At 43.8% G+C, this 24,944-nt stretch overlaps 1 protein-coding gene across 7 annotated transcripts in view; it reads right to left on the reverse strand.

Annotated features, from left to right (window-relative positions):
- syne1a (spectrin repeat containing, nuclear envelope 1a) overlaps positions 1-24,944 on the reverse strand; it is a 156,154-nt gene that overhangs the window by 16,722 nt on the left and 114,488 nt on the right. For 6 of the 7 annotated variants that reach the window (XM_085131862.1, XM_085131864.1, XM_085131863.1 and 3 more), the window contains 46 exons: positions 24,782-24,932; positions 24,458-24,586; positions 24,148-24,321; positions 23,765-23,980; positions 23,555-23,656; positions 23,313-23,432; positions 23,027-23,227; positions 22,751-22,924; positions 22,493-22,624; positions 22,203-22,399; positions 21,954-22,086; positions 21,361-21,543; positions 21,123-21,272; positions 20,859-21,035; positions 20,623-20,778; positions 20,378-20,533; positions 20,119-20,289; positions 19,907-20,040; positions 19,603-19,807; positions 18,683-18,865; positions 18,433-18,579; positions 18,176-18,330; positions 17,100-17,247; positions 16,884-16,978; positions 16,548-16,782; positions 16,096-16,290; positions 14,815-14,940; positions 13,476-13,631; positions 13,083-13,241; positions 12,711-12,877; positions 7,792-7,954; positions 7,005-7,192; positions 6,651-6,801; positions 5,931-6,113; positions 5,651-5,788; positions 5,314-5,505; positions 4,488-4,806; positions 3,867-3,935; positions 3,378-3,511; positions 2,756-2,882; positions 2,459-2,670; positions 2,012-2,218; positions 1,427-1,555; positions 857-1,111; positions 611-685; positions 23-81 (listed from right to left, as the gene is read on the reverse strand). In XM_085131862.1, coding sequence (XP_084987988.1) covers positions 23-81; positions 611-685; positions 857-1,111; positions 1,427-1,555; positions 2,012-2,218; positions 2,459-2,670; positions 2,756-2,882; positions 3,378-3,511; positions 3,867-3,935; positions 4,488-4,806; positions 5,314-5,505; positions 5,651-5,788; positions 5,931-6,113; positions 6,651-6,801; positions 7,005-7,192; positions 7,792-7,954; positions 12,711-12,877; positions 13,083-13,241; positions 13,476-13,631; positions 14,815-14,940; positions 16,096-16,290; positions 16,548-16,782; positions 16,884-16,978; positions 17,100-17,247; positions 18,176-18,330; positions 18,433-18,579; positions 18,683-18,865; positions 19,603-19,807; positions 19,907-20,040; positions 20,119-20,289; positions 20,378-20,533; positions 20,623-20,778; positions 20,859-21,035; positions 21,123-21,272; positions 21,361-21,543; positions 21,954-22,086; positions 22,203-22,399; positions 22,493-22,624; positions 22,751-22,924; positions 23,027-23,227; positions 23,313-23,432; positions 23,555-23,656; positions 23,765-23,980; positions 24,148-24,321; positions 24,458-24,586; positions 24,782-24,932 — 7,428 coding nt within the window. The remainder of the gene's footprint in view (positions 1-22; positions 82-610; positions 686-856; positions 1,112-1,426; positions 1,556-2,011; positions 2,219-2,458; positions 2,671-2,755; positions 2,883-3,377; positions 3,512-3,866; positions 3,936-4,487; positions 4,807-5,313; positions 5,506-5,650; positions 5,789-5,930; positions 6,114-6,650; positions 6,802-7,004; positions 7,193-7,791; positions 7,955-12,710; positions 12,878-13,082; positions 13,242-13,475; positions 13,632-14,814; positions 14,941-16,095; positions 16,291-16,547; positions 16,783-16,883; positions 16,979-17,099; positions 17,248-18,175; positions 18,331-18,432; positions 18,580-18,682; positions 18,866-19,602; positions 19,808-19,906; positions 20,041-20,118; positions 20,290-20,377; positions 20,534-20,622; positions 20,779-20,858; positions 21,036-21,122; positions 21,273-21,360; positions 21,544-21,953; positions 22,087-22,202; positions 22,400-22,492; positions 22,625-22,750; positions 22,925-23,026; positions 23,228-23,312; positions 23,433-23,554; positions 23,657-23,764; positions 23,981-24,147; positions 24,322-24,457; positions 24,587-24,781; positions 24,933-24,944) is intronic. The other variant, XM_085131865.1, reaches the window with a different exon arrangement.

Raw genomic sequence — 24,944 nt, forward strand, 5'->3', positions numbered from 1 at the left:
CTAGAGTCCAGGAGAGAGGTACCTGTGGCGCGGGCTGCTCTCAGGGTGTCCTGGGTGGGCCTGACTACTTTTGCCTCGGGGCTGAACCAGATAATGAGCAGGGAGGGGTAAAAGAAAGAAAACAATGTTTCAGTCAAAGGCAAATAAAGACAAAGCCTCAGATGAGAATAAAAACAACATAAAGAGAGCCATAACATTGCTAGAGAAATCATCATCAATAACCAAAGAGCAGCAGCATAATCAATGACGGTGATTGACTTTTAGAACCAAGAAATCTGGCTTCTCAAAACTAAATCCAGAAAGGTCAAGCCCAAAAAAAACCTCACATGATTAAATGTTTTAGCTGTCATTTACAATAAAAGTCAATATTCAGGTATTTACACATAAATTAAAAATTACAGAAACGAAAAGCCAGGTTTTCTTGTGAGTTTTTTTGCAGATCATTATGATGTGGGGCAGCAAAAACATCTCAAAAAAGGGGAGGTGGGAGGGGTCAACTACATTTTCTTCCACAAACATGTTAGCAGAGCAAAAAAAACAAAAAAAGACAAGTGGAAGGTAATGTGAGCTCAGCCCTCTCCCTTCTGGACATTATGAAGAGAGACATTACCAATATTTTGCGGGTCTGGCTGGTCACATCTGAACCAGGTGCTGCAGATCTGCTAACAGGCAACGGCGAGCAATCCTGAAAACACACCAGAACAACAACATTCGCTCTGATGTTCAGATCTACAACAAACGAATGCCACTAAAGAACTAATGAGCGTTCAGTATCATAGAATAGAATAGAATTCAACTTTATTGTCATTCCAAATGTCACAAGTACAAGGCATATTTGCAATAATATATATCTGACCTGCTCTGCATCCATGGCCCCCAGTCTCCTCTCCAGCCCCTCCAGATCTGAGTTGACCTCCCTCTGGAGCAGCCTTAGCCTGTTCCAGATCACGTGAACCTTCTCCTGGGCCTCCAGACACTCGTTGCCCTGAGCCTGGGTCCGCTCTGAGGTCTGGGCCAGACACTGAGGTTTAATGTTGACCAGCAGCTGAGCTGACAGCTCCTGAAGGGACGACACCTTCTGCTGTGAGTCCAGCAGTTCGCACTTGATTTGCTGCAGAACAATAAAGCAGACAGAGGAGTCACCCACACATTAGGAAGAAATTAAGACCTATTGTGCCTCCTCAGCTTGTTATTTCTAAATAAATCAGACAACTTCTAGTTTTCTGTCTCCTCTGACTGTTATATAAAAAATTTGGGGGCATCTGCACAAAAGGTGCTACAAGTCTGAATAAATTGACCAAGACATGGAGTCACATGTGCCCACTTTGTGAAGTAACACTGATCAGTATAAAAAGGTAAAACAGTCGTATGAAACTCACACCAGGTTAGTCTACTACACACAGAGGCAGTTTTAAGAGAGACATACCATAAGTGTTTTATGATGAGCTCGTAATGTTTTGCGATTTGCTTTTTGGGGGATGGGAACCACCTCGTTCCTCCTGCGGTCAATGTTCTCCAACCATAGCAGCAGACCGTGACTCATCTCATGGAACTCCTGACAAATATAAACAGGGTGTCTTATCAGTTGTTTTTGTTAAGGCTGTCTCTCATGCCCAGTTTCGCAAAAGGAGGATATAAAAGACTTTTCAATAACAAGATAACTGCTATTTTATTTATATATTTTTTAATATATTCAATATATGTGTGTCATATATTCACTGTACAGACCTCTATTCAAAGAATTTTGTGCGTGTGTGTGTGTGTGTGTGGGGGGGGGGGGGGGGGTCTTGCATTTGTTGGATAGGTCATTGAAGAAGCGATAGGCATCCAGGTGAAAAGAGATTGGCAGAACAGGCAGCGGGTCAGAATTGAACCAAGGCTCCTGCAGTTGGCTCTAAGACACATGGCTGCCTGCTCAACCACTGAGCTAACCCAGCACCAGATATTTTTACAGCTGTAAATTTGTGGAGCTTAAAAGTGGGCTGCCAAAGTTAGTGTGTGCTTTTAATACCTGGCACTGCATCAGTGCCCTCTGCAGCTCCTCCCTCCAGTCCTCCAATGAGGCGCCGAGCCGGTCCCAGCGCGAATTCATCTCCTTCAGCCCGTCCCTCAGTTCCCACGCCTCCTCAGAGTCTGGCTCTGATTGGAGGAAGTCAGCACTGCTCAGGTTGATGGACAGGACCTCTGACTTGTGAGCATCCATCCCCTTCTGCAGCTCCTGTATGGAAGAGAGGTGATTAATTATAGAGTGCTGGAGCAATGAGCCAGGCATCAGAGAGAGGAAGCTGAGAAAGATGTATTTATAGCATAGTGACATGCTGCTTTCTAGTAATTGAAAACTAGTGAGTGTTTGGGGAAGGAGGAAAATGTCAGCACACTGCACTGGAAGTTTGACAGGTGACTAAATAACCGCAGATTTGTTGGACTTTCTGCAACGCTGCACTCTGCATGCACCCACCTTGAGCTTCTTGATTCTCTGCTGGATGGTGTGTATGTCAGTGCTGAGATCGAGGCCTCGCAGTTGGCTGAGTTCAGCCTCCGAGTGACCGAGCCAAGCCCTCAAGGTCTGCAGATCTGAGATCATCTGCTGCCACTGCTGCAGGTTCTGTTTGTGTTTGTGCTTCTCACTTAGAGACTGAGCCTCGATCAGCTCCCAGCGCTCAATCACACCTGGAGGGAAAACAAATGATGGAACCACAGCCCACACAGTATCTGCAGTGTGTATGTGTGTGTTTGTGTGTGTGTGTTTACTGACCAGCGCTCTGTGTGTCTGTGTTGGTAGGGTTGGTGAGTCCCGGCATCTCATCCTCATCTTCGGTCAGCTCTCCTTCTGCTCTCTTCACTGCGTCTATGCTGCTGCGACACTCTCCCATCAGACGCATCTGTGAGGAGAACATGAGCCACATGGCATTTACTGCATTTTCATCACGCTTTAAAATCCTTTGTTTAAGAATAAGAAGAGAATTATGGATAAAAATCCTGCATGTAGCAAGATGCAATCCATTCTAAAGTAACACTGATCATGATTAACTATTACATCACTACTGGACTTTAGTTGGGTTTTTTAGGGCATTTAATCTATCATTAAGATCCAAATGTATGATCTAAACCTTCATATGACAATGTTATAGTTTTTACCATTCATTGTTTGTGTCAGTCTAGTGGTTAAACTATTTCCCTAATGTGCAGAAGATCCCTGCTTTGAGAGCAGAAGGGAACACAAATCCCTGGGAGGCTTTGTGTCAGTGCAAAGGTCTGCACACCCATCTGCTGCTGTGACCCCCTTTAAACAAGGGAGCAGCTGAAAGAAGCTACTACTGCTGCTATTCATCATTTATGTTGCTTTAAGACATCAAACAAACATGAGGAAGACTCACGTAGCCCATGTAAGTGGAGTCCACATCGGGGCTGACCCGGTTGGCAGTGGCTTCTCTCTGCTGGAGGTGATACCGCCCTGCGTCCAAAGCCTGGTCCAGCTGCCTGAGACTGGCCTCCAGCTGGCCTGGCTCACCTGCACAAAAAGCACAAGCAGATCTACATAAACAGAGGAGCAAAAGTTTCAATAACACAAATCTTTATTAGCATGCTTGTGGTGTTGAATGGGGCTGAAATGGCATGCATTAGTCTGAAACGCAACATACCGGCAAGCCATCGCAAACAAGAGCTCAGTTTTATGATATTAGATGTGACACAAATGTGGACGCACAATACTAAAAATGCGGTGGTTATTCAGTGAGTGAAAACTCATGCCTGCATGCAGCTATACAAAGATTTATCTAGATGGTTGGACATCCAGCTTGTTTAAAAAACAAAAACAAGCGTGATTTAGTTGACAGCATGCGCTTCTAACTCGTGCTGTTTCCTACCAGAGGATGATTTCAGTGTTTTCTCTGTCAGTTTTATATAGGCCTCTGGGCTCTCTGGGATAACTACATCTGGGAAGAGACATACAACAGACACTACTTACAATTCACACACGACTCTGGGGGATCTCTGAGGGATCTCTGTCTTTGATTGAAGTCTTTAACTATTTAACAATGAATTTGTAGTGATTCCAATGACGTGTTTACGCGTGAGCTCATTTTGTGCTTTTCTTATTTATAAAAAATATTATAGGTTGTGTTCTTGCCTGCAGACAAATGTCACATGTTAAGCTGCTCTGCTGTGCACTAATTTAAGACTGCCTTTGTGTCCCCTGTCACAAATAAAAAAAACATGGTACTTTCTAGATATTTATTTATTTTTATTACACTGAATTTAATTGACATAATTGAATCTTTATTAATTGTTCACATCCACCCCTCTGCTGACAGGGCAAATGTGTGATGTCATCCATGCTGTTACTGCAAAACTTTAAACTATTTATCCTATTATAGTCCTATCCTATCCTATTATATGTATATGTGTATATATGTACTTAAGCAAGTCCATCAAAACTGTTTATTTCTGGGAAATGTTAAATCAAGCTAATCATCCATCAGACCAACCTGATAGTGCTGTGGCAGCCGTCCTCATATACTCATCCTCGTCCTCTTGCCCTTGGCTTCTTTCCCCATTGCCTCGTCCTGAGGGGCTCTCCAAGTCTCTGCTCAGATCGTAGTCGTGGTCCCACTCTAACGGGATGGAGTCCACGCTGGCCGGGGTGTCTCTGCCTGAGCGGTCGGCCCGGACGAGAGCCACGGTGCCCGAGGCTGGACGCGCTGATGTCCGGGGCAAAGAGGAGTCGCTCCACTGCATTTCAGAGAGGTCTCCTCCATCCTCCATGTCCAGCTCTCTGTCTGAACCGTCGAGCTCGTCGTCTGCAAGCTGAGTGAGACAGGCGAGACGAGAGATATAGTTAATGTTGCAATTTCAAACTAAAACATGACAGAGTGCAGTTTCTAAGGACTAGGTAGGTGAGCATGTGTATTGAAATGTTGACATCCTAACAATCATGCTCAGTGTCTTTGTCCGGCATGTTTACACCATGTCAGGGTGTGAAGATGTGTTTATTTTAACATCTTCAGGTCCTGGAAATAAGCAGAAGTGCAACTTGTAAATACAAGAAAACTAAAAACAAAGGAAGTTGCCACTGCAATGAGAGTTCATGCTTCATTTCTGACATTTCAATAGGACATGTTTTTCACATTAATCAGAATTTGCTTCATAAAAACACATCTGCTTGCACTTTCATTCAGACTGTTTGCCGTGTACCCTCAAATCTGCCCTGAAAGCTTTCTGCATGTGGGGTAGAAAATTCTTCACCTGCTACTAAATATTGTCGTTAGATGATATTCAGAAATTCGGCAGGCTAGCTTACTTATTTTTACTTACAGGCAGTCGTGTGAGTTTCTTGTAGTATCTGTCCACTCGTCCGAAGACCTCCTGACAGTATCTTTGCAGCTCCTCCAGCTCCTCCTCGATGACAGCTGCATCCAGAGGTTCACTCTTCTCAATCAGAGCATCACCCTGCCTGAACACCAGCTCGATCTTCCCCGTGTTCAGGTAGATCTCCTGCTGAAACGCCTGTTGAGAAACACGTTTTGTTTTTTTTTTAAATTTACCCAAAATTAACTAGACATGTCAAAAGCAGTTCTCAAGTATTGTGATTTCATCAAACAAGAGAGAAAAGACAATAGTATGTTGCCATGCACTCAAAAAATTGTCTTACCCTGAGTTGTTTGATTTTGGCCTGTACGTCACACTCGGAGAAGTGCTCTATGTTGGTGAGCTGTAGGTCCATCTCAGTCAGCCACACCAGGATGCTGTCACGTGCAGTCTCAAACTCCTCCCTCTGGCTGATGAAGTGCTGTGACAGACAAACAGCCATGCTTTATGATTTCAGATTTTGGATATTTGTTTTCAATAAAGCCAGTGCCCAGAGAAAGAAAAGAAACAAGCTCAATGGCAAGGGTGATTTCAAAAACCTCACAGTCCTCAAAGAAAGCTACCTTTAGCCTGCGTATGACTGCAGCCACCCTCTTCTGCAGGTTGTCCCATCGCCTGTTCCCATCGTGCACCATTTCCCTGAGACGGCAGGAGGAGTCTGTGCGGTTTTCCCGGGCCAGACGACGATACTGCTTGTTGATGAGCTCTAGCTGGGTCAGGCACTCCTGCACCTGACGCTGGAAAGCCTGCAACACACATAAGTCCAGAGGAAAAGGATATATATTACACTACACAAATACACAAAGATTACAGATGGTTATAATGGTTATATATGGTTTAAGTTCAGATGACATATCAAAAATAACAACTCTGAAAAGCGAAAGTCGCTGCAGTCGGCTAAAGATTTGATTCAAAAATAAACTTTGAATCAAAATCCTTAAAAAATGTGAAATTATGTCTAATTAGGCTCTTACATTTCAAATCTAATTAAAATCCTAAAATTGTACAATTCTACTAAAATGAACTCTCTGTTCAGCCACAAGTAGGACAGTTGGCGAAGGCTCAGGCGAGTCAGCTAGCAGGAATGTGTACGTGCAAAGTGACAGACAGCAGCAGCTGAGCAGACCAGAGCAAACGAGTTTCTGCAATGTGACACTCTTCTTTCTTCTGTCTCGATCTTCTCACATTTATCACTGTATTTTAACTGTATAAACACATGCAACTTGTGCAGCTGAGGCTGACCTTTACTCTTTGTTGTGGGAATAAATGTTAAATATGCAAACCTCAAACTTCTTGAGCTCCTCTTTAGCGACGGTATAGAGAACTCCAGAGGAATTAGGCAGGGCTGCTGTTTTTTCTGACGTCTTGAGCCAATCCTCAAACCTGCCGTAATCATCCAGGAACTTCTGCCACAACCTCCAAGTTTCTTCAATCCTGCAGAGAAACAAGTTACAGTATGAGGGCGGTTGAACGAGCTCACTAAATGTTCTGAAATCAATATATGTCACTGTATTACTTGTATCAGAGGTGATAGCAAATTGTCATGATTCTGAAGCTGATTGAGGGTTTGTTTGAATTTCAACACCAGTGCAGAATCTTGTTGCAAATTAGGCAGAATTTACTGAGGATGCACTGACTTGAGCCTCCTCTCCATGGACATGGCGCAGATGTTCCTCCAGCGTCGGTCCAGCCCTCTGGTGGCCTGCTGGATGGAGTCGCACTCCGTTTCAGTCGAGCAGGCATCGCAGTCGTGCAGCAGGACTTCGCACAGGTTCAACACCGACGCCACGCCTGTGCTGTGTTTCTCTATGTCCCTTTGCAGCTCCTGGAGAACATTCAGAATAATTACTTGATTTTCAGGACCCATCTCATAAAGTTTTCTGAGAGAAAGCAAGCTCCTCTGGCACCATAAATTCATTCAGATAAGAATCAGTCCTCCTAGCAAACTACAGTAAATCCATGTGTAAGATAAGTACGTCTCTGCAAGAGGAATGGGGTTAGTGGGGTCCCAGAATCCAGACCAGATTTAGAGAAGCGTCTTGGCAGGAGGAAGTCTATTGACACCTACAGAGCACTGAACATAAACAAACAGCTAGAGTCATGCTTTGATTTCCTCATGTGCTTCTGTGTCATTTTCCACCAACTTGCTTTGAGTCATACGGTCCTGCTATAATTAAGTCTTTGCAGAAAAAGACACACATCATACAGATCTGTTTCTATGTGTTTGCAAAGGTGCTTATACATCTTAGCATTGCACTGTAGGTTTGTAAGACCAATGCCTACCATATGCTGGCCAAGTTCTGTAAATTCAAACAAAGGATGAGCACTTGTTTTCTTTATTCTGTTTTTTTATTACCTAAAAGGCCCGTGAACACATCAGTAAATTAGCCTAGTAAAAGTTACGCGTGTGTGTCTGGTTCCCACCTGCTGTTGGTTGAGCTTCCTCTGAATCTCCTGGTCATCACAGGTGTCGTAGACGATGGGCTTGGACAGCTCGGTCTCAATGTGAGCGAGCCATGACCGAAGGCTGCTCATGTTTTTATCCAACTGCTGTACCGCCACCAGGGTTTCCCTCAGCTTCTTCACCCTGGAACAAAGTCAGAGAAGAAGTCAGTGTTAGTACTGGTACGACTGTAAACTGTAAATAAGGGAAATCTAACAGTTTGCTCAGGTGGGTGACAGCATATAATATAAATAATTTAAAAAAACAGAATATAAAGGGATATGATGGTAAATTACACAAGCAGGCTTTAAAGAAGGAACTAACCAACCTTAGCATAATAGACTAAATCGAGTGTTATTTCACATGTGAGCAGATTCGAAGCCCATATGACAGCTGGGGACCATTTTGGATCTGTAAGTTCCAGACATTTTCAAACACTGACCCCTGCAATCTAGTGCTGTATATTAGGTGGCATCCAACTACAAGTTTTGTTCAGCAAGTGCAACATTCAGCGCCTTGCCCTGCAAAGCAATGCAACCCTGTCTGTATGTCACCACACGGACGCAGTAAGAACGAAAGCTGCGGCCGCTCTTTGTTGCATAAACATACAGAGGCCCATAATGTTCTAAAAATAGATGCATTTAGCAAGTCTCCTCCACCTCATATAAAGTCCATTATTACACGACTGGCTGCACTGGGGTATGCAACCTGCAGCTGGATTTTGCTTTGCATGGGGTGCTGCATGATATCAGTTGCACACCACATCTCCACTTCCTAAATCTACTGTCACACTTGAAATACTGTAGGATAAAACAGCTTGACTTTTTACATCACAGGGAAATAAAGTGAAGAGCTTTACAAGTAATCCTCATCGATGACAGACTGCAAATAATTCAAATAGGTAAACATTTGTTTAACTTGCTTTTTGTACGTGTTTGCACAGCTTCACTGCGTCCGTTAGGGCCAGATAAGATGTGAGCCAACAAATGATGCTGCTCTCACATGAACACCAACACACAACTGTCTTTTTGTTTTTAGCCTCCTCCTGAAAAATACCAACTAGCTAAGACTTAAAAAATATTATTAGCACAAATTAAACCAGATGTGCACTCATGAAGCTAAAATACTTGGGGCAACAAAAACCTCTATATTAGGCACTAATGACCAGTGTTGGGACTAACGCGTTATTAAGTAACGCGTTACAGTAACTACGTTATTATTGTGGTAACGAGCACGGTAACTAGTTATTATGCCAAAATCAGGAACGCGTTAGTCGTTACTGGGATTTAGATAGGGTCGTTACTCGTTACTTCGTGTGGCGGCTATCGCGGAGCTTCCACAGATTCAGTAACATTAGCAAGTGGTGGAGGCCAGCTGGTGGAGAAGTGAAAGGGGACGCAGAAGGAAAAGAGACCCGAGGCGGCCGCCGGTCCAAGTGTGAACTGAACTTCAGGTAAGAAGTTATGACCTGCAGTCTATCTGGGTCAGATATAAACCAAGTTTAGGTGGAGTTTATTTTCGTTATTCTGACTTTTTCCATACTGCGTACTAGCTAGCATGACGGAGTTTCTATACAGCTGGGTGGGTGCTATGAAGTTAATGATGTTGAACTTTATTTTGTTCATAAGTTATTAGAGTTGCCAACCGTCCCGTCTGGTATTCACAGAAAATATTATGCGTTTCTTATTGAGGTGAAAAGGAACAGTTTGTCCCGTAATTCAGCTACAATGAAAAAGACACAAAGCTGGAGTTATTCTGTCTTTGCTGCACAGCTGCCTCTTCTTCTTTCATTCTCCCCCCTCCCTCTCCCGTATCTACTTCAATCATGAAAACTCATCAATGATCAGCTGATCGGCTCTCTTGTTTGTTTATCGCCCACTTTGCGCCAGAAAGAGGAAACCATGTCGCGTTAAACAACAGCAGCACGTTTAAGCTTGATCAGCTGTTGTTAGCATTTATTTAATATTAATTTCTAGTATCAGTTGATGTTTGCTGGAGCCACAGCTGTATAGCTGCTGGTCATGGTGTCGGTTTGGTTATCTGGTGAGAGGGAAACATGAAGATGAAACCAGGAGATGTCCTTACTGAATCAGAGCTGAACAGGTGATGGAGAAACAGGTTTACCTTTTAGGTGACATGAATGAGTTGAAGGGAAGTTATGAACTGTTTCTGAGAGACAGATAACCCCAGGATCCTTTTTAGGTAGCTGACAGCTGGTAACTGTGCAGGTGTGGATCTAGCAAAGTTTTGCCAGGGGGGCCAGGTAGGGCATTAACAGGGAGAGGGGGGCACAAAGAAGTACTTTTCTTTCATATTCTCATTTAAAATGTCTAGCTTTTAAAAAATAATTATCTGAATCTTACAACAAAGGATTGATAGATTGATGCATATATACCATCAAACAGTGAACATCACTGTCACAACAGCGTTTGCTTTCATTCAAAGGCTTTATGATTTTTCCTATAATGGTGGGCCAGTCTCTAGTCAAAATGCCCGGGCCAATTTTTTGTCCCAGTCCAGCCCTGTATGCAGCTCATCTGCAGTGTGGTGTTACCTACATCTTCCTATTCAGAAGGCAGAATTTCCGAGTTCTGAGTACAATCAAAGCACCACGACTGCAGTTTTCGTGTTGGATGTAAAAGGCGCACATGACGCTGTGACCTAGGCTAGAATCATGGCAGCAGTCAATGACGGTCCAGGCGTGGGATTTCTCTTGTGGAAATATGCACATTATCTTTTCCTTTCTATTGGTAGGTGGCACAGTGCACTTGTGGCAAGTAAGCAAGCTAGAAGACTGGCAAAGTTACGGAAGCAACACATTAACAAGAGAATTCTGAGTAAAACCAAAGTTACTTTCCCTAGTAACTAGTTACTTTGAAAGTAACGAGTAACTTGAAGTAACTGAGTTACTTTTGATAGAAGTAACTAGTAATGTAACTAAGTTACTATTTTAAAGTAACTTACCCAACACTGCTAATGACCTAATTAAAATATTATTTATATGCACTTATACAAACGGTAGCAGGAGTATGTTAAAAATGCAACATAATGCATATGATTTACAAGAGAAAACAACGCTTTTGGAAAAAAAATATAAATATAAAATATAAATTGTAATATAAATTCTTAAGGTCATCCTGCCTGCTGACATCGCAGTCGCAATCCAGCAAATCCTCCTCGCTCGCACATCCTTCCATATTATCCGTACCCAAATCCCAAAGACAATCTTAACCTTAGGAAGTGTCAGTCCGAACGCTCCGTTTCGTCTCTGAGCAGCACATGGGACTTTCTCTCAACTCTGTGTGCACAGAGTGGGAGGGCCAGCAGGTAGTGGCAGGGTGGCACAACTGTGACTTATCAACTGTTGCTCTCCAAGGTTAAAAAAAGAGAAGCTCCAACAGATATGTGTGTGTGTGCTCAAGTGCGAGTGGAGTGACAAGTGCTGCTGTTTCTAAAAAGAGACTTATAGTCAGAGGCATGTGCTGCAGAGCTGGACTGTGCTGGAATATCAGACACACAGAGGGAGTGTGAACAGCAGTAAGGACTGTAAACTTTGCGCATGTACACGCAGCTCGATGGACAATAGTAATAAAACATGGCTTCCACTGAAAAGACAAAATCCAAAGACTATGAAAATGTTAACTTACAACACATTCTGCTCAGTCTGTGAGAGGAACAAGGTCACTCTTCATGTTTTGTTTTAGCAAAGGAAGGATATAAGAAACAAAGAGTCTGCAGCTGTCTGTGTGAGGTTAGAAAGAGTTCTCCTTTTCCTCCCTCCCCCAGTACAGTCCCAGAGGGGAACTGCCGGAAGACAGCAGACCGGGCAGCTAGAGGCAAAGTTTGGGCCAGGTCACTTTCAATTCACTAATCCTACGTTGCTTACAGTTCTAGTTTCAGTGTGCATTTTTTAGTACCTTTCATACCAGCACTAAAACATAGTGGAGGAGTGATGAGGAATGTGACCTCTCTCTCAGCTTCACTAAATGAATGCCCCACTAATGCTGGTAAGGAAATTCCTCAGCAGCACTGTGGGAAAATGAATTCCCCACAGGCTCCAGTTCAACTGGTACCTCCTTGTTCCCACTAGGGGCCAGATTTACCACAGCATTAAACTGGGTTTTGGCGTTAAAATTGTACTTTTGGTATTTACACAAAAACACATGACAAGCTTGAGTGAAAGCAATGGCAACTGATCCTGTTGCATGTATTTTTAGGACTTCCTTTCTTTAGGGGCAAAATATAGGAAGGAGAACATATAAATCATGCAAACTGATTTACTAACATTTGTAACTGTACTCACTGTACTCACATGCTAGTTTGCCCCATTTAGTAAATCCGGCCTGCTTCTTATTGTCAGGGTTCCTGGGTCGGTGACCCAGTGTTTTCAGTTTTCCCACATCAATGTTTTCACTTCCTGTTTTTTCCCGTGTCAGCTTGTCTCTCGTGTCATTAGTCAGATTATGTTCAGCTCTGTACTCAACTGTTTCCAATCATTGTCATCATTCAACCTGTGTATTTAAGTTCCTCGGTTTCACCAGTTCTTTGTCGTGTCATTGATGTTCGTGTGATGTTGTCCTTCCCGTGTGTTCTCTTAGTTCAGTCAGCCATTCAGTGATCCAGCCAGTCCGTGTCCGTTCACCCTCTGTTCATCCACGCCTTATAATAAACCTTCACCAGTCTTCACCTACCTGTGAGTCCTGCGTTTGGGTTCCTTCTTCCTCACCTCCACACAACGCCTGACACTTATCAGCATTAAAAATACATTTAATTCAACATAATGTCCTGGTATTGTCCTGACACTGAAAACTGTTCGAACTTTAAGACAGCTTGGGAAACATTTACTACTTTAACTTTTTGGTTTGGACATGGACCCTTCCTACAAGTCTCGTACACCCACCTGGCTGCAATGAGATCCAGCAGGTGTTGCCAGCGCTCGCTGACTTTGTTGAGTTTGTGCTGGATTTCCGTCGCCTTGCTGTCTTGGCTAGCCCTGGCCAGACGCTCACCCATAACCTGCAGCTGCTGCTTGTTCTCCTGAGCGACACTGATCTCCTCCTGGTAGTCCTGGTGTGCAAACATACATGAGGTTAACACAGCGGTTCGGTGCTGTAGTTTAGCTGTATTTTAGTAAGTCAAGACTGGCCATTTTCAGACTTAAAACAAAACAAGCCAGACTCAACTCTTTCATTTGTCTGTACTCGATACTTCTGTATCAAAGCATACTCTTTAGTAGTTTCTTTACAAGTGCATTAGACTGTTTTGAAATTACCTTGCGCAGCTTTTCAATCATCTCATCGATACTGATGTCCCCATTCTGAGAGACTTTGCTCTCCATCTGTGTGAGCCACTCACACAGTTCCTTATTCTTCTCATTGAACACGGCCCACTCATTCAACTTCTCGCTCACCTGCTGCCTGCGCAGGGAAAGCTGAGGGGACACGGGTGGAGACAGGGACAAGAGAAGGGGTGAGACTGACAATATGTGACAAAAGCAGTATCAAAAGTGAGCATATCAAGAGAAAGAATATAACTGGTGGAAGATGAATTAAATAGAAATTAATAGGGTTTTAAAAACAGAAACCAGACTGGAGCAAAGTCCTTAAAAAAAAAAAGACACAAAAAAATGGCAGACACAACAATGTGTGTGTTTGTGTGGATGTACCTGGTGGCAGACCTCCTCCCACTGGCGCTGTAGCAGCTGGAGGCGTTCTTGTAGAACTGTGATGTCATCAGCACTCACCACGCCCTCCAAAGAGTCTCTCAGCAGGAATAAGGAAGTAAGGTCATCGGTCCAGCCCTCCACGCTGCTCTCCAGCTCCTGCATCCATGGTGACGAGAAATTAAGTAGGAAAAAAGAAGCAAGGCAAGCAGTCCCTACGTTCGAATGCAAAGACAGGAGCAAGCCTGTCGAGAGGGATTTATTCCCTCATGATGAGCCCAGCCAGAGTTGGTTAAAGCAGGAAAAACCACAGAGCATGTCTGCTGAAGCTGAGCTGCAACACCTGCATCCCCCGAAACACTAAGACAATGCAAAACAGCAAAGTGACAATGAATATTAGAGGAAGGCGCGGTGCCAAATGCTATGATTCGACGTTGGTTTTCTGTAAATCCCTAAAATAACAGCAGCACATCATATTCAATGCAAAAAACAGCTACATTCAAGGCTAATAGCAGATAAGGTAACAGAGGCATCCAACCTTGCATCTCCTCCTCCGTCATTGTGACGGTTTTGCTGTGCTGTAATCATTTGCAGACCCAGAGCATGTCTCCATTGCGCAACTCACACACACACAAAAAGGAAGCACACACACACACACAGGGATGCTCTCTCTCTGTCTCATGCGCACGCACCCTCTCTCTCTAGTTCTCTTTCCCCACCCCCTTTCTCCTCAGCTGATTCTATGTGCAGCTACTCACACAGTCCTCCTCCTCCTCCCCCGAGGAGCAGCCGAGGACGTGTGATGCATGAAACATGACTGCATACACTATTGGGTGGAGATGAAGTAAAAGAAAAAAAAAAAAAAAAAAAAGAACAGTAGTGCCTGGGTCAAATTAAAAAAGTCTTTAAATTAATAAAGGGTCACTTAAAAAAAACAACAAAACAAAACAAAAAAAAGTTTCGGAAATGACATGTTATGTCTTCAAAGGAAAATAAAGCTACCCTGACTACCGCACACAAGGTCACGCAATCAGACAGCAGACTGATAGAAAGGGGCTTTTTTTCTTTCTTTTTTCTTTTTTTTGTTCCTGCTCCGTCTGTTTGTCCGTTTATCCCCGCAGATAGATTAAAGAGGTAACGAGAGTTTGTTGATGTGTAAATGTTTAGACAGAGAAAGAGGGGGGATGTGACTGATGAGAAACGGCCAGTAGGATGGAGAGTGGAGAGGATCTACATATCAACACTTTCAGTAAAGCATTAAGCTAAAACAGAAAAATGAAGAATATTTAAAAGAGTGTGTATGTGTGTGCGAGAAAGAGAGAAAGTATCATATTCTCCTCACCTTGCATCTGATTTGCTCTGAGTGCAGCTCCTCATGGTGGTCAGGCAGAGGCACAGACAGCTTTCTCTTGAAGGCCCTCAGCTTCTCCAAAGACACATCTATGCCCTTCTCACATCGCTCCCAGTTCTATGCAAGCACACGCACAGTAAGAATTAGAGCAGAACCCCCCCCCCTCCGACACACACACACACCGACTGCACACCTTCCCATTTACAGGGAAGTTGCTGTGTGTTCTTCTTGCAGCCATAGCAATGGCATCGCAAGCAGTAAAATGCAGAATACACAATTACAGACTAACAAGGACACACATCACAAGGCTGAAGTCAGACCACATCACTTACAAATGGCCCACTTAGCTCTGAAGCTCTCAAGTAGCAGCTCGAGAAAGAGAGCTGTTTATGCTGTATCACTCTAACAAAAAACAGGGAGGTTCTGCTCCAGAGGACGTGGATTACAGCTATTTTTAGAGACTAAACAGCAGTTCAGTTTAGGATAAAACATTACAGTATTTGGTAAGCAGTGGAGAAAGGCAGCATACCTGAAGCAAGAGTCATAGTAAGAGAAGAGCCAAAACAAGACTAGAAATGCTACAGCAGCTGATTAAGAGCAAACCAGGGAAGACAACACAGATCACAGGGGGAAGAGTATGACGAAGACCTTCAATGAAAGAGCCAAAACCCTGGATGTGTCTTTAAACTGCGTCACTTAGTCCCGTTTTAAACAGGGCACTATCACAGCCTCTAAAATCCACCTCGCTGGGTTCAAATCATTACAGCTCACTGCAGTGTCTGCAGTCTGTGTGCGTGCCTGTATGTGTGTCTCTGTGTTTGCCCTGGGCTGGCACTTTTTAAAAAAATCTTGGTGCCATTTTGTGGTGCTTGAGTGTGTGAGCAGAGAGGCTCAGCTATTTATATAAGGACAGAAGAGTGCTCCATCTCTGCACTTCGACTCTTTTCAGGCCTTAAGGTGCAACGCTGCATAATTAATGTGACAACCTGGCTCCACTGTCCTATATGTACAACTGGGCATGCTCAATAAAGGCTCAGACGGGCCAATGCCCTTCAGCACCCTTCACAGCACCTTTCTACACTGCAGTATGTGGGAGACATGGCTTAGCCTACGTACAAGAAAGACTTGACATTGTAAAAAACTTACTGCTGTAAAATCACTGTAACAATAACACTCAGGAAAACACGAACCAGATGGTGCTAGCAATCACGAGAGCAGGAAAAGAAAAGTATACTTTATGAAGATTAGTTATTCTCGAAGCTGGCGTCTGACCTTCAGTAAGCCCTGCAGCTGCCTCCTCTGCTGGTCCAGGCGATGGTGGGCATGCCTCCACCTCTCCTGAATCTCCATCAGCTCAGTCTGCAGTGTGGACTCCGCCTTGGCGTCCGCTGACAGCAGCAGACTCCTGCCGGCCTCTACGGTGAGGATGTAGCCTCCTTGCTGCCGCTGAAGCACTCGCTCCCTCAGCTGAAGGAGCAGACATGAAGCAGAGAGTTTTGTTATCAGATCAGGATTTTGATGTTTTTAGGTTAATTTAATGCTCAATTAAGCTTTGCAGTTTGAAGAGTGAAAGGCTCAGGGTGGCTATAAAGTTTTTTTTTACAGTCTTTTTTTTTTTTTTACAGATTTCAAAAGAAAGTTTTAAAATATCAGTACAAAGTTAGTATAAAAAGCAAAAGAGAAGATTTAAGTAATAAGGCTGTAAATGTCTTGCTGAAGCTTACCTGTATCTGACCTAGCAGGTTTCTGGCCTGCTGCAGAGCCACTGGTTCTCCTGGCTGATGCACATCTGGATCACGGGTCACTTCCTGTAGCCATCGGAGCAGCTTCTCTGCCATCTCCCGGTAGTTCTGCCACTGCCGAACCAGACTATCGATGATGCCTCGCCGCTGTTGTGCCCGCCTCACCACACCTTGCCACTGATTGCTCAGCAAAGCCAATTTCACACTGAAGTCGTAACTGTTAGCATGGCAAGAGAAAGAAAAGCGTGTTAGCATCCCTCTAGCCTTAATTTCCCTGAAACTCCTAAAGAGATTCAGCAATTGTCTGTGTGCTTTTACCTCTTATCAACTTGTCCTTGGTCCAACAAACGATGCCCGTCACTTATGATGGAGTAAAGAATCTGCTGTCTGCTGAACATTTCTGCCTGGAACAACTGCACATGCACACATATGAATCAAGAAAACACGGCACGCAATCAAAGAAAACGCTAAACAGCATAGCAGCAATCCTTTAATGTCACACAAATAAGCTGATATATACAGACAACCACTGACCTCATGGTCTCTCTGTTGCTCCAGCAGACTCTGGTAGTTGCCTGAGATCTCGGCACCTAGCTTCTTCTCAGTCTGAGTCAGGAAATCCATCCAGGCCTCACACTTCTCAAGGAAACTCTGCTGCTGGAGCAACACCGACTGCAGTTTACTGGAGACGAATAGAGCCCTCATTAGAGATATTTACATCACCACAAAGAAGATCACTATAGCACTGTGTAGTCACAACTTTGCATGTTTCTACTATTAAATTCATCAAACTTTTACAGTTTTCTATTGATTTTTTATGATATGGCAGGGTGTAATCTAGCATAAGTGAAGGACACATCTCTATCAGTGTCAGTGTAGCATCTTTTCCTTTTTATCAGCTTCTTTATTAAAAGTTTATGACTTTTGGGACCTTTTGTTCCATGAATCAACATTATTATGGATTTCAGATGTTTTCCAGGTCAGCCACTTATTTAATAATGACTAAGTGACTATTTAAAGACTTAAATAAACACTTAATAAATGACTAACTGTGAAGTCAGACAGTATAAACATCTCAAGGTCAACAGTCTGAATAAAAAGACTTTGCCCATGTTTGTTAGGTCCCCTTCAAACATGCATTCCTTTCGATAATGTGACTTTGTTTGAACTGGTTGGCGTCATGTCTAAATGCTCACTCTGGTCACTTTTGAGAGCAAACTCATCAGGTTGGTTCTACATTTACAGATCACTTTAAACAGCATGCACATGTCACATGTCTCAGAATGCCCAGAATGCAATAACATGAGAAAAAACACTCTAGCACACTTGTATCTGTCTGCCATGCTGTAAGAATGAAGTTCTGACCCCTTGTATTTTATGCCCAGTGGCAAATATTTTGTATGTATCAGAGTTCATATCAAATAAGCATGGACCTAAAAAGACAAATGCCAAAATGCTTTCAGTAGGACACTGATGAGCTCAGCCATGTTAGGGGTTTCCCACTGAAGTTGTACTGTATAAAAAAGGATCCCCCACAGCGGGTAGTTTGATTTGGCAGAGGTTTACATTGGAGTCCCTTCCTGAGGCAACCAAACGGGGATTTTTGGTACCTGAACCTCTCGGTGAGGTGAGCAGAGTGAGTGGCCCAGGCTCTGTTGAGACTTTGAAGCCGTTTAATGTCTCTGTCACTGACTGGTATTCTGTACACCATCTCGTTAACACGTTCCAAGTCTGGAGATAGACTGCTCAGCTTCAACAGGTGACCCTGGAAAAATATTATGTAAGTTAGAGGACACGCGACACATAAAAATACAATGTTAAATAACACATTAAAAACAAATCTTCTAATGTGGACCATTCTTAATACCTTGAGTTTTTCTATACGCGTCTGGACCACATTAAGGTCGGGTGAACCCACTGGGTCCGACTCCTTCAACACTTCCTCAGCCTCCTCAGCCATGCAGATCAGTTTGTCTAGCTGCTCTCTGAAAACCCCACACGTCACAGATCCAGACTAGAGACAGACAGGTGATACCGTGTAAATACAAACTCAATGGATTACCAATCGCATACCTTTCTTTAAGGTGTCTTTTTTCTTCTAGTTCCCACAACCCTACCTGCAATACATCCTGTTGCCTGTGCAGGGCATGCTCTAGTGCTGCCAGGCGATGCGTGAGCGACAAATGGTCGGACTGAAGGGATGCCGCAGAGGAGGAGTCGACTTGGCTCCTCAGTTGTTCCCCCAGTGCTTGCAGCTGCTGGAGGGACTGCTGCACCACGTCTTGGTCACAAAGGCAATCCTGCAATAATATTTTCAGGAAGAGAGAGAAAGAAGCTAGAAATCACTGAAAGCCTGCGCACACACATCAGGCATACAAGAATTTTTAACCAAAACTGGTAATTTCCCAAAATGTGTTGGGTTTTTATTTGTGGTATTTGGAAGGATTGGAATTTTTGGAAACTAAAGTATAATTTGCTACTGACTACAACAAGTTTGAGTGAGCAATAAAAGTGAAGAAACTCTTAAACAGAGTGTAAGCAGCTCTGAATTCTTAACTTTGTCTGGCAGTGGTTTGCATCAGTGATCCGCAGTAAAAAATAAAAACAGTCGGCTTACAGTATTAAGACTGTGTCTCTAGACATGCCCCAGTACGGTCCTACAAACCCAGCATGACACCGGGGGGGACCCCTGTAGTGTAAATCAGGGGCCTGTCTTTCCCTTTGCAGTCTTCTTTGAAAAGGCTTTTGTTAGTTGTGTCATGAATCTACATTCAAGCGGACAAAAGGACAGGGTGGTATTCTGCAGTGCGGATAGAAGCTTTGTGAGCCGTCACAGTGAGCTGACAAGCAGTTTAGGAGCTTATTCCCAAATTCCTCAGAAAGGAGATTGAGGGATAGCAGGAGGAATCCTCTGATATATTCTAAGCCACAGAATATGTGGATGCAGTAATAACCTAATGCTAAGCTCAGGCACTGGACGATAACTACAGAAGAGAATGTTTAACATGTCGTGCTCCAGTGTCTCATCTCTGCTTACGTTGCAGTCCTTAATCCAGGCACTGCTTTCTTCTTCAGTTATCTCCCTGTCAGTGGCGCTCCTCAGAAGTCGATCAGCACGTTCTTCCTGTTTGTGGACTGCAGTCACGCACTGACTGTACTGTGACCTGTAGCGCTGCCACAGTCCGAGCAAGGACTTACTGGTCCTTAGCTGCTCTGAGATCTGCTCTAGCAGAAGATTCCACCTGAGGGAGAACATTTTAAAAAGTGTTATATTCTGAAATCAACTGAGGGTATAGTTGATATTTAAGACTGAAGTCACTCAGAGATGAGTTGTTTGTTACCTGATGTTGACGTCCCGAAGAGCTTTGTTGAGCGTTTCCGCCACCGACGGGTGGCACTCCGTTAGCAGCTGGTGAGTTATGGAGCCAAACTTCCTCAAACTACTTTCCTGTTTATCCATCTCCTCCTGAAGGCTCTAAATGGCACAGGTACCAACAATGAATAAAAACTAGCCACAAATAACAGCGTGCGGGTTATTTTCTGCACTTCTCACCTCTAGACTCTCCACCTGCTGCTGCACGGCCTCCAGAGACCCATTAAGGAGACGTAGCCTGGACACAGAATAACGCCCCTCCATCAGGTAGCCATTTATCTCCTCTGAAGCTCGCCGGTACAACGTCCACTGCTCCAGCACCGACCGCAGGCTCACTTTCATCTGACTTATCTGATAGGAAAAGTGGGAGACGAAATACGTAAGTGTGGGAAAATTCAGAAACCATCTAAAAGTGACATCAGAGATGTGAGAAGCTCACCATGTGGTCCAAATGAACCCAGGACTGGTTTAGTCCTTTAAGAGTTTCCTTTACAACACAGCAAGCTGCTCCTTTCTTATCCTGGATGAGAGCATTTCCTCGTTCCTCTGCTTTCTCTAGATCCTTCTCTTTTTCCTTCACTAATTCTTCCAACTCCTGTGAAAACAACTTTATTTATTTTAAGCTCATTATTTAAAGAACAAAAACAAAAAAACAAACAGATTTTTGTGTGAGTGTGGTCCTACCTGACAGTCTTTGAGTGCACTCTGCACTGATGCTACATCCTCTATCCTCTGTCTCTTCTTCAATTTCTCCTCCTGTACTGTGAGCCAGGTTTTCAGTGCCTGAACTCCATTTTCATGCTCCAACCAACCTTCCACAAGTCCTTCTAAAAGCTGAATCTAAAATACAGAACATTGTGGAATGGTTAAGTGACTCAAAAATGGTGAAGAGCAGCTTTTAAGTACACTCTGAGGGCTACCTTTTCCGCAATGAGCCCCTGCAGTATCTGCCATCTTCTGTTCATAGCCCCTAGCTTCTCAGCAAAGTCCGTCTTGTCACTGCGCTTTCCCTCCACATCCTGACTGCTGATCTGCAGCACTGACTGGTTTACAAAGTCCACAGTCAACTGCTTACACGTCAGATCTATACGAAAGCCCTGTGAAATTAAGAAGACGCATCATGAGACAGATGATGGGGAGCAAAAATATCAATCCAAGGACCGGTGGCATGAAAACCTTTGTACCTTATACTTCTGCAAGTAGTCCTGTACCACCGCTGAGCCCACAGCTGCCATGATCTTGTCCTGATCTTCCTCTATGATGTTCTCCATGAGCGAGATCCAGCTCATCAGCTCTGTGATGGCATGCCGTGATGCTAACTTCTCCATCTGCAGCTGAGGAAAGGAGAAAGAAGAAAAGAAGTTAGAGATGTCCAAAAAGTTATGATAAATATTGACTTTGTAACAGCTGCTTTTCTCAAACCTGGTGGAGCTTCTCTTGTACTACAGGGATACGAGTCAGCAGCTCAGCCCACTGAGTGTCGACTTGGCCCAGCGCTGTCCTCAGGCCAGCCGTGTCCACCCTTTTTAGTCTCAGAAGCTGGTTACCTGTACTCAGCACTGACGAGCGCAAAGACGATTTAGCGTCCACCTCTTTGGAAAACTCCTACAAGAAAGAGAAAAACAGGAGTTGGATTTCACACTTACATTTGTTAACTTTACGTCATTAATAGGTGTGTGACACATTTTTGCTGCTGATGTAGACATAAGCATTATTAATTATTCTTTTTACAGCAGCACAAGGGATGGGAAGAAAAAGTAAAATAGAGATACATTATAAAAATAAAAATAAGACAAATAGTGTACAAAAAAGCCCAAACACTATAGTATGTAAAAATGGTCACTATTTACAGTAAAATGCACATATCTTTTTTTTTATATGTACATAAATTACAGTGGGAGTAATAATGTATGTGCATGTATTTTTAAACAGGGTGTTGGTATTAAACAGTTTGACTGCTGTCAGGATGGAGGACCTGAGTTAATGTTGACAGCCCTAATAAAACCACAACTAACCAGGAAGGCACAGAGGTGGTCTCTGACAGTCTCCAGCTCCTGAGGAACGGTCACCGACTGGGTCGTCCAGAACTCCAGTCTGTCCAGAGCAGACTGCAACCAGTGGCTCAGCTCTGCTGACTCACTCTGGTACCTGAGATTTACAAACACACAGACTTAGAGGATGCTTTCAACATCATTCAGGCTCCAAGTGTCACAAACAGGGTTGCTGAGAGACCAAGACAGAGGACTGTAACCACAGACCCTTACCTGGTCCAGTGTTTGAGTGTCGAATCAAGGCGGTGCAGCTCCTTGTTGACCTTAGTGGTGGAGGAGAGCCAGTGCTCTCCTAGCTGTGTCAGCTGGTTCTCCAAGTCTGAGCAACCAACAGACAGAAAAAGCTTCTTGCCCTCCTCTAGTACCTGATAGAGTTGGGGCTGGTGCTCAGTCAGGCTGGCTTTAAGTCGCTTTAAGAAAGAGGATGGAACAGATAAATAATCAATTTATTTAAAAAAGCATATCTGACTACAGCTTTCTGTAAAGTGTGCAAAGACATTCACCTGGTAGAGGCTGATCCTTTCGGTTAGCCTCTCTTCCGTCTCCTCTACCAGACCCACAGTGGGGATGCTACACTCCACCGCCTCCAGCTGTCTGCACAGAGCCTGATAGTCTTCCACGAGTCTGCTCCATGACTGTGAGAGCGAAAGGAAAGCGTATGCTATTTATTTTCATTTTCTAAACCACAAACCACTGTTCTTTGGGATTAAACTGAATAAGACTGCAGCTACTTTTTACCAATAGCTCATTGTTATCCCTACCTCCAGAATCCCCTCCAGCTCCACTCCTCTTCTGTGGGCCTGTTTGAGCACACTGTGGGCTAAAGCCATGGTCTCTTCCAGGGTTTGACTTTCCCTCTGAGACACCAAACCAGACACTTTACTGAAAAATGTCTGGGTGAGGATCATATGGCATTCCAGACCCTGGAAAAACTCCTGTATTAAAAAGAAAAAAACAACATTTTAAATCCAATTGTACAGTAGAAAAGATAACTAAAACCAATTAGAAAGTTAAAAAAATCAAAGCCCCCTCCTTACTTTGTGTTTGTCTAGTAACATCTGAACCTCTATGACTGAAGCCACTGTCATCTTTTGGTCAGCAGCCATCTTGTCCTGAGCGGTGTCCACCAGGTCATTAAGGTCGTGCAGTGCAGCTTCATACTGAGCCTTCAGAGACAAACCATGGTTCAAACTACTCCGTCTGGAGCCCACCATGAGCACCAACTCCTCGTATGCATCCTAAAAAGATAAATGAATATGTGAAACAGTCCCTGTTACAGTGCTGGAGCATTATGATCACAGTGTAACAGAATGAAAGTATTACTTGTAGTTTGAGTAGCTCCTGATTGGATGACGAGTCTGATTGGAGTCCCTCTGCTTTCGTCTTCAGCTCAGTAACTTTCTGCTCAAATTCCTTCAGGCTGTCTTCCACTTCTGATAATTTCTGTAGAAAATGCAACATCTTTACTATAAAATCTGCTTGCAAAAACTGCCTTTAGCATATTAAATCTGCATCTTAAATATGCATCTAATACTTGTGTATTTGCTGCTGGTGCGCATACATACCTCTATCTGTTTGGATGCAGGTCTGTCTGCAGTTCCGGCCATCTTATGTAGCAACTGGTGTTTGCTTTCAGTCAAGGCTGTGAACAGCAACCGCAGTTCATTCTGGCAAAAATAACACAAACAAAGTCGGGGAATAAGAACAATGATGTTGTAACATCAATAAGATGCTTCACAACCCAAGTTTCCAGTAAAACTATTCAGCTTTAACACCTGGAAAGCTGAATGTTCCTGCAGCCTGTCCCTCATGGCGTCACAGTGCTGTTCCAATGCAGAGTCCAGCAGGCCCATCCTCTCCTGCAGGCCCTCTAGCGTGTCTTCCATCAGAGCTCGCTCTTCACCTCCACACAGCCTGTCCAATCCACCACCCAGCAGATCTCTGCAATTTTTCACTTCTCTGGTCATCTCCTTCAGCTGTTTATTCAAACCCTAAACAGGGGAGCCAAACTCAGTTAGTATTATTTTATGTTAAAACCTTGAACTCAAGTAAGACAAAAGCTTTTTGTTAATGCTCGAGAACAGCTAGTACTTTTCCTCCTGCTGCGATTTATATGTCAGACTATTTAACATCTTTATTGCTGTTTGTCTTCTCCTACCTCCAAATGTGTGAGCTGTGTCTCTGTGTCCTCAGAGAGCAGCACAGGACCAGCGAGCAGCTGATTCTCAGCAGCATCTAACCAGGACGAGGCAGCTGATACTGCAGCATACAGGTCCTGCTGGATTGTTGCCCCCCCTAAAGATGCTGCAAGCTTACTCTCACTGCCCGCTGCCTGTGAGGGGCAAAAAGATTATGCACTTGATATTTTGAAAGGCATGACTAAGAATAGTTTTGTATTACTGGTTAAAAACATTTTTTATTTTGAGAAACACAAAAGAGAGATTAACATGAGAAAATGTTTGCTTCACCTCCTCTGTGATTCTTTCTAAAGTCTGGCTGCAGGCCTCAAACGAAGCTCTAGGAGAGCAAGAGTCCTGGCTGGTAGCCTCACCTCTGAACACCACGCTGGGACTGGACAGACGGGACCGGTGGAGGACCTACACACAAAGAACGAAATATGAGAAAGCTCAAGGTCACGCTGGCAGCATGCATAACAACAAAAGTGTGAAATTTCATCAGTGGAAGAAACAGTACGAACACAAACTTCTAGCTTCTAGTAAGCACATTTATTTAAAGATTTTTAAAACCATTTAATGCATAAAATAAAAATGCACAGTTTCTGGCATGTATACCGGGCTAAGCTGGTCTTGCTCCAGGGAGTTCAAGGAGAGCTGCAGCTTTGTGTTCTGATCATTATTTAGGTTTTCCCATCTCTGTCTCAACTGCTCCAGAGGAGACAAGGTCTCATTCTCCAGCAGCACTCCACCAGGCACGGACACCTCACTGCAGGAAGGA

The sequence above is a fragment of the Neolamprologus multifasciatus genome, chromosome 15 (genome assembly GCF_963576455.1).
Source record: "Neolamprologus multifasciatus chromosome 15, fNeoMul1.2, whole genome shotgun sequence".
Classification (NCBI taxonomy): Eukaryota; Metazoa; Chordata; class Actinopteri; order Cichliformes; family Cichlidae; genus Neolamprologus; species Neolamprologus multifasciatus.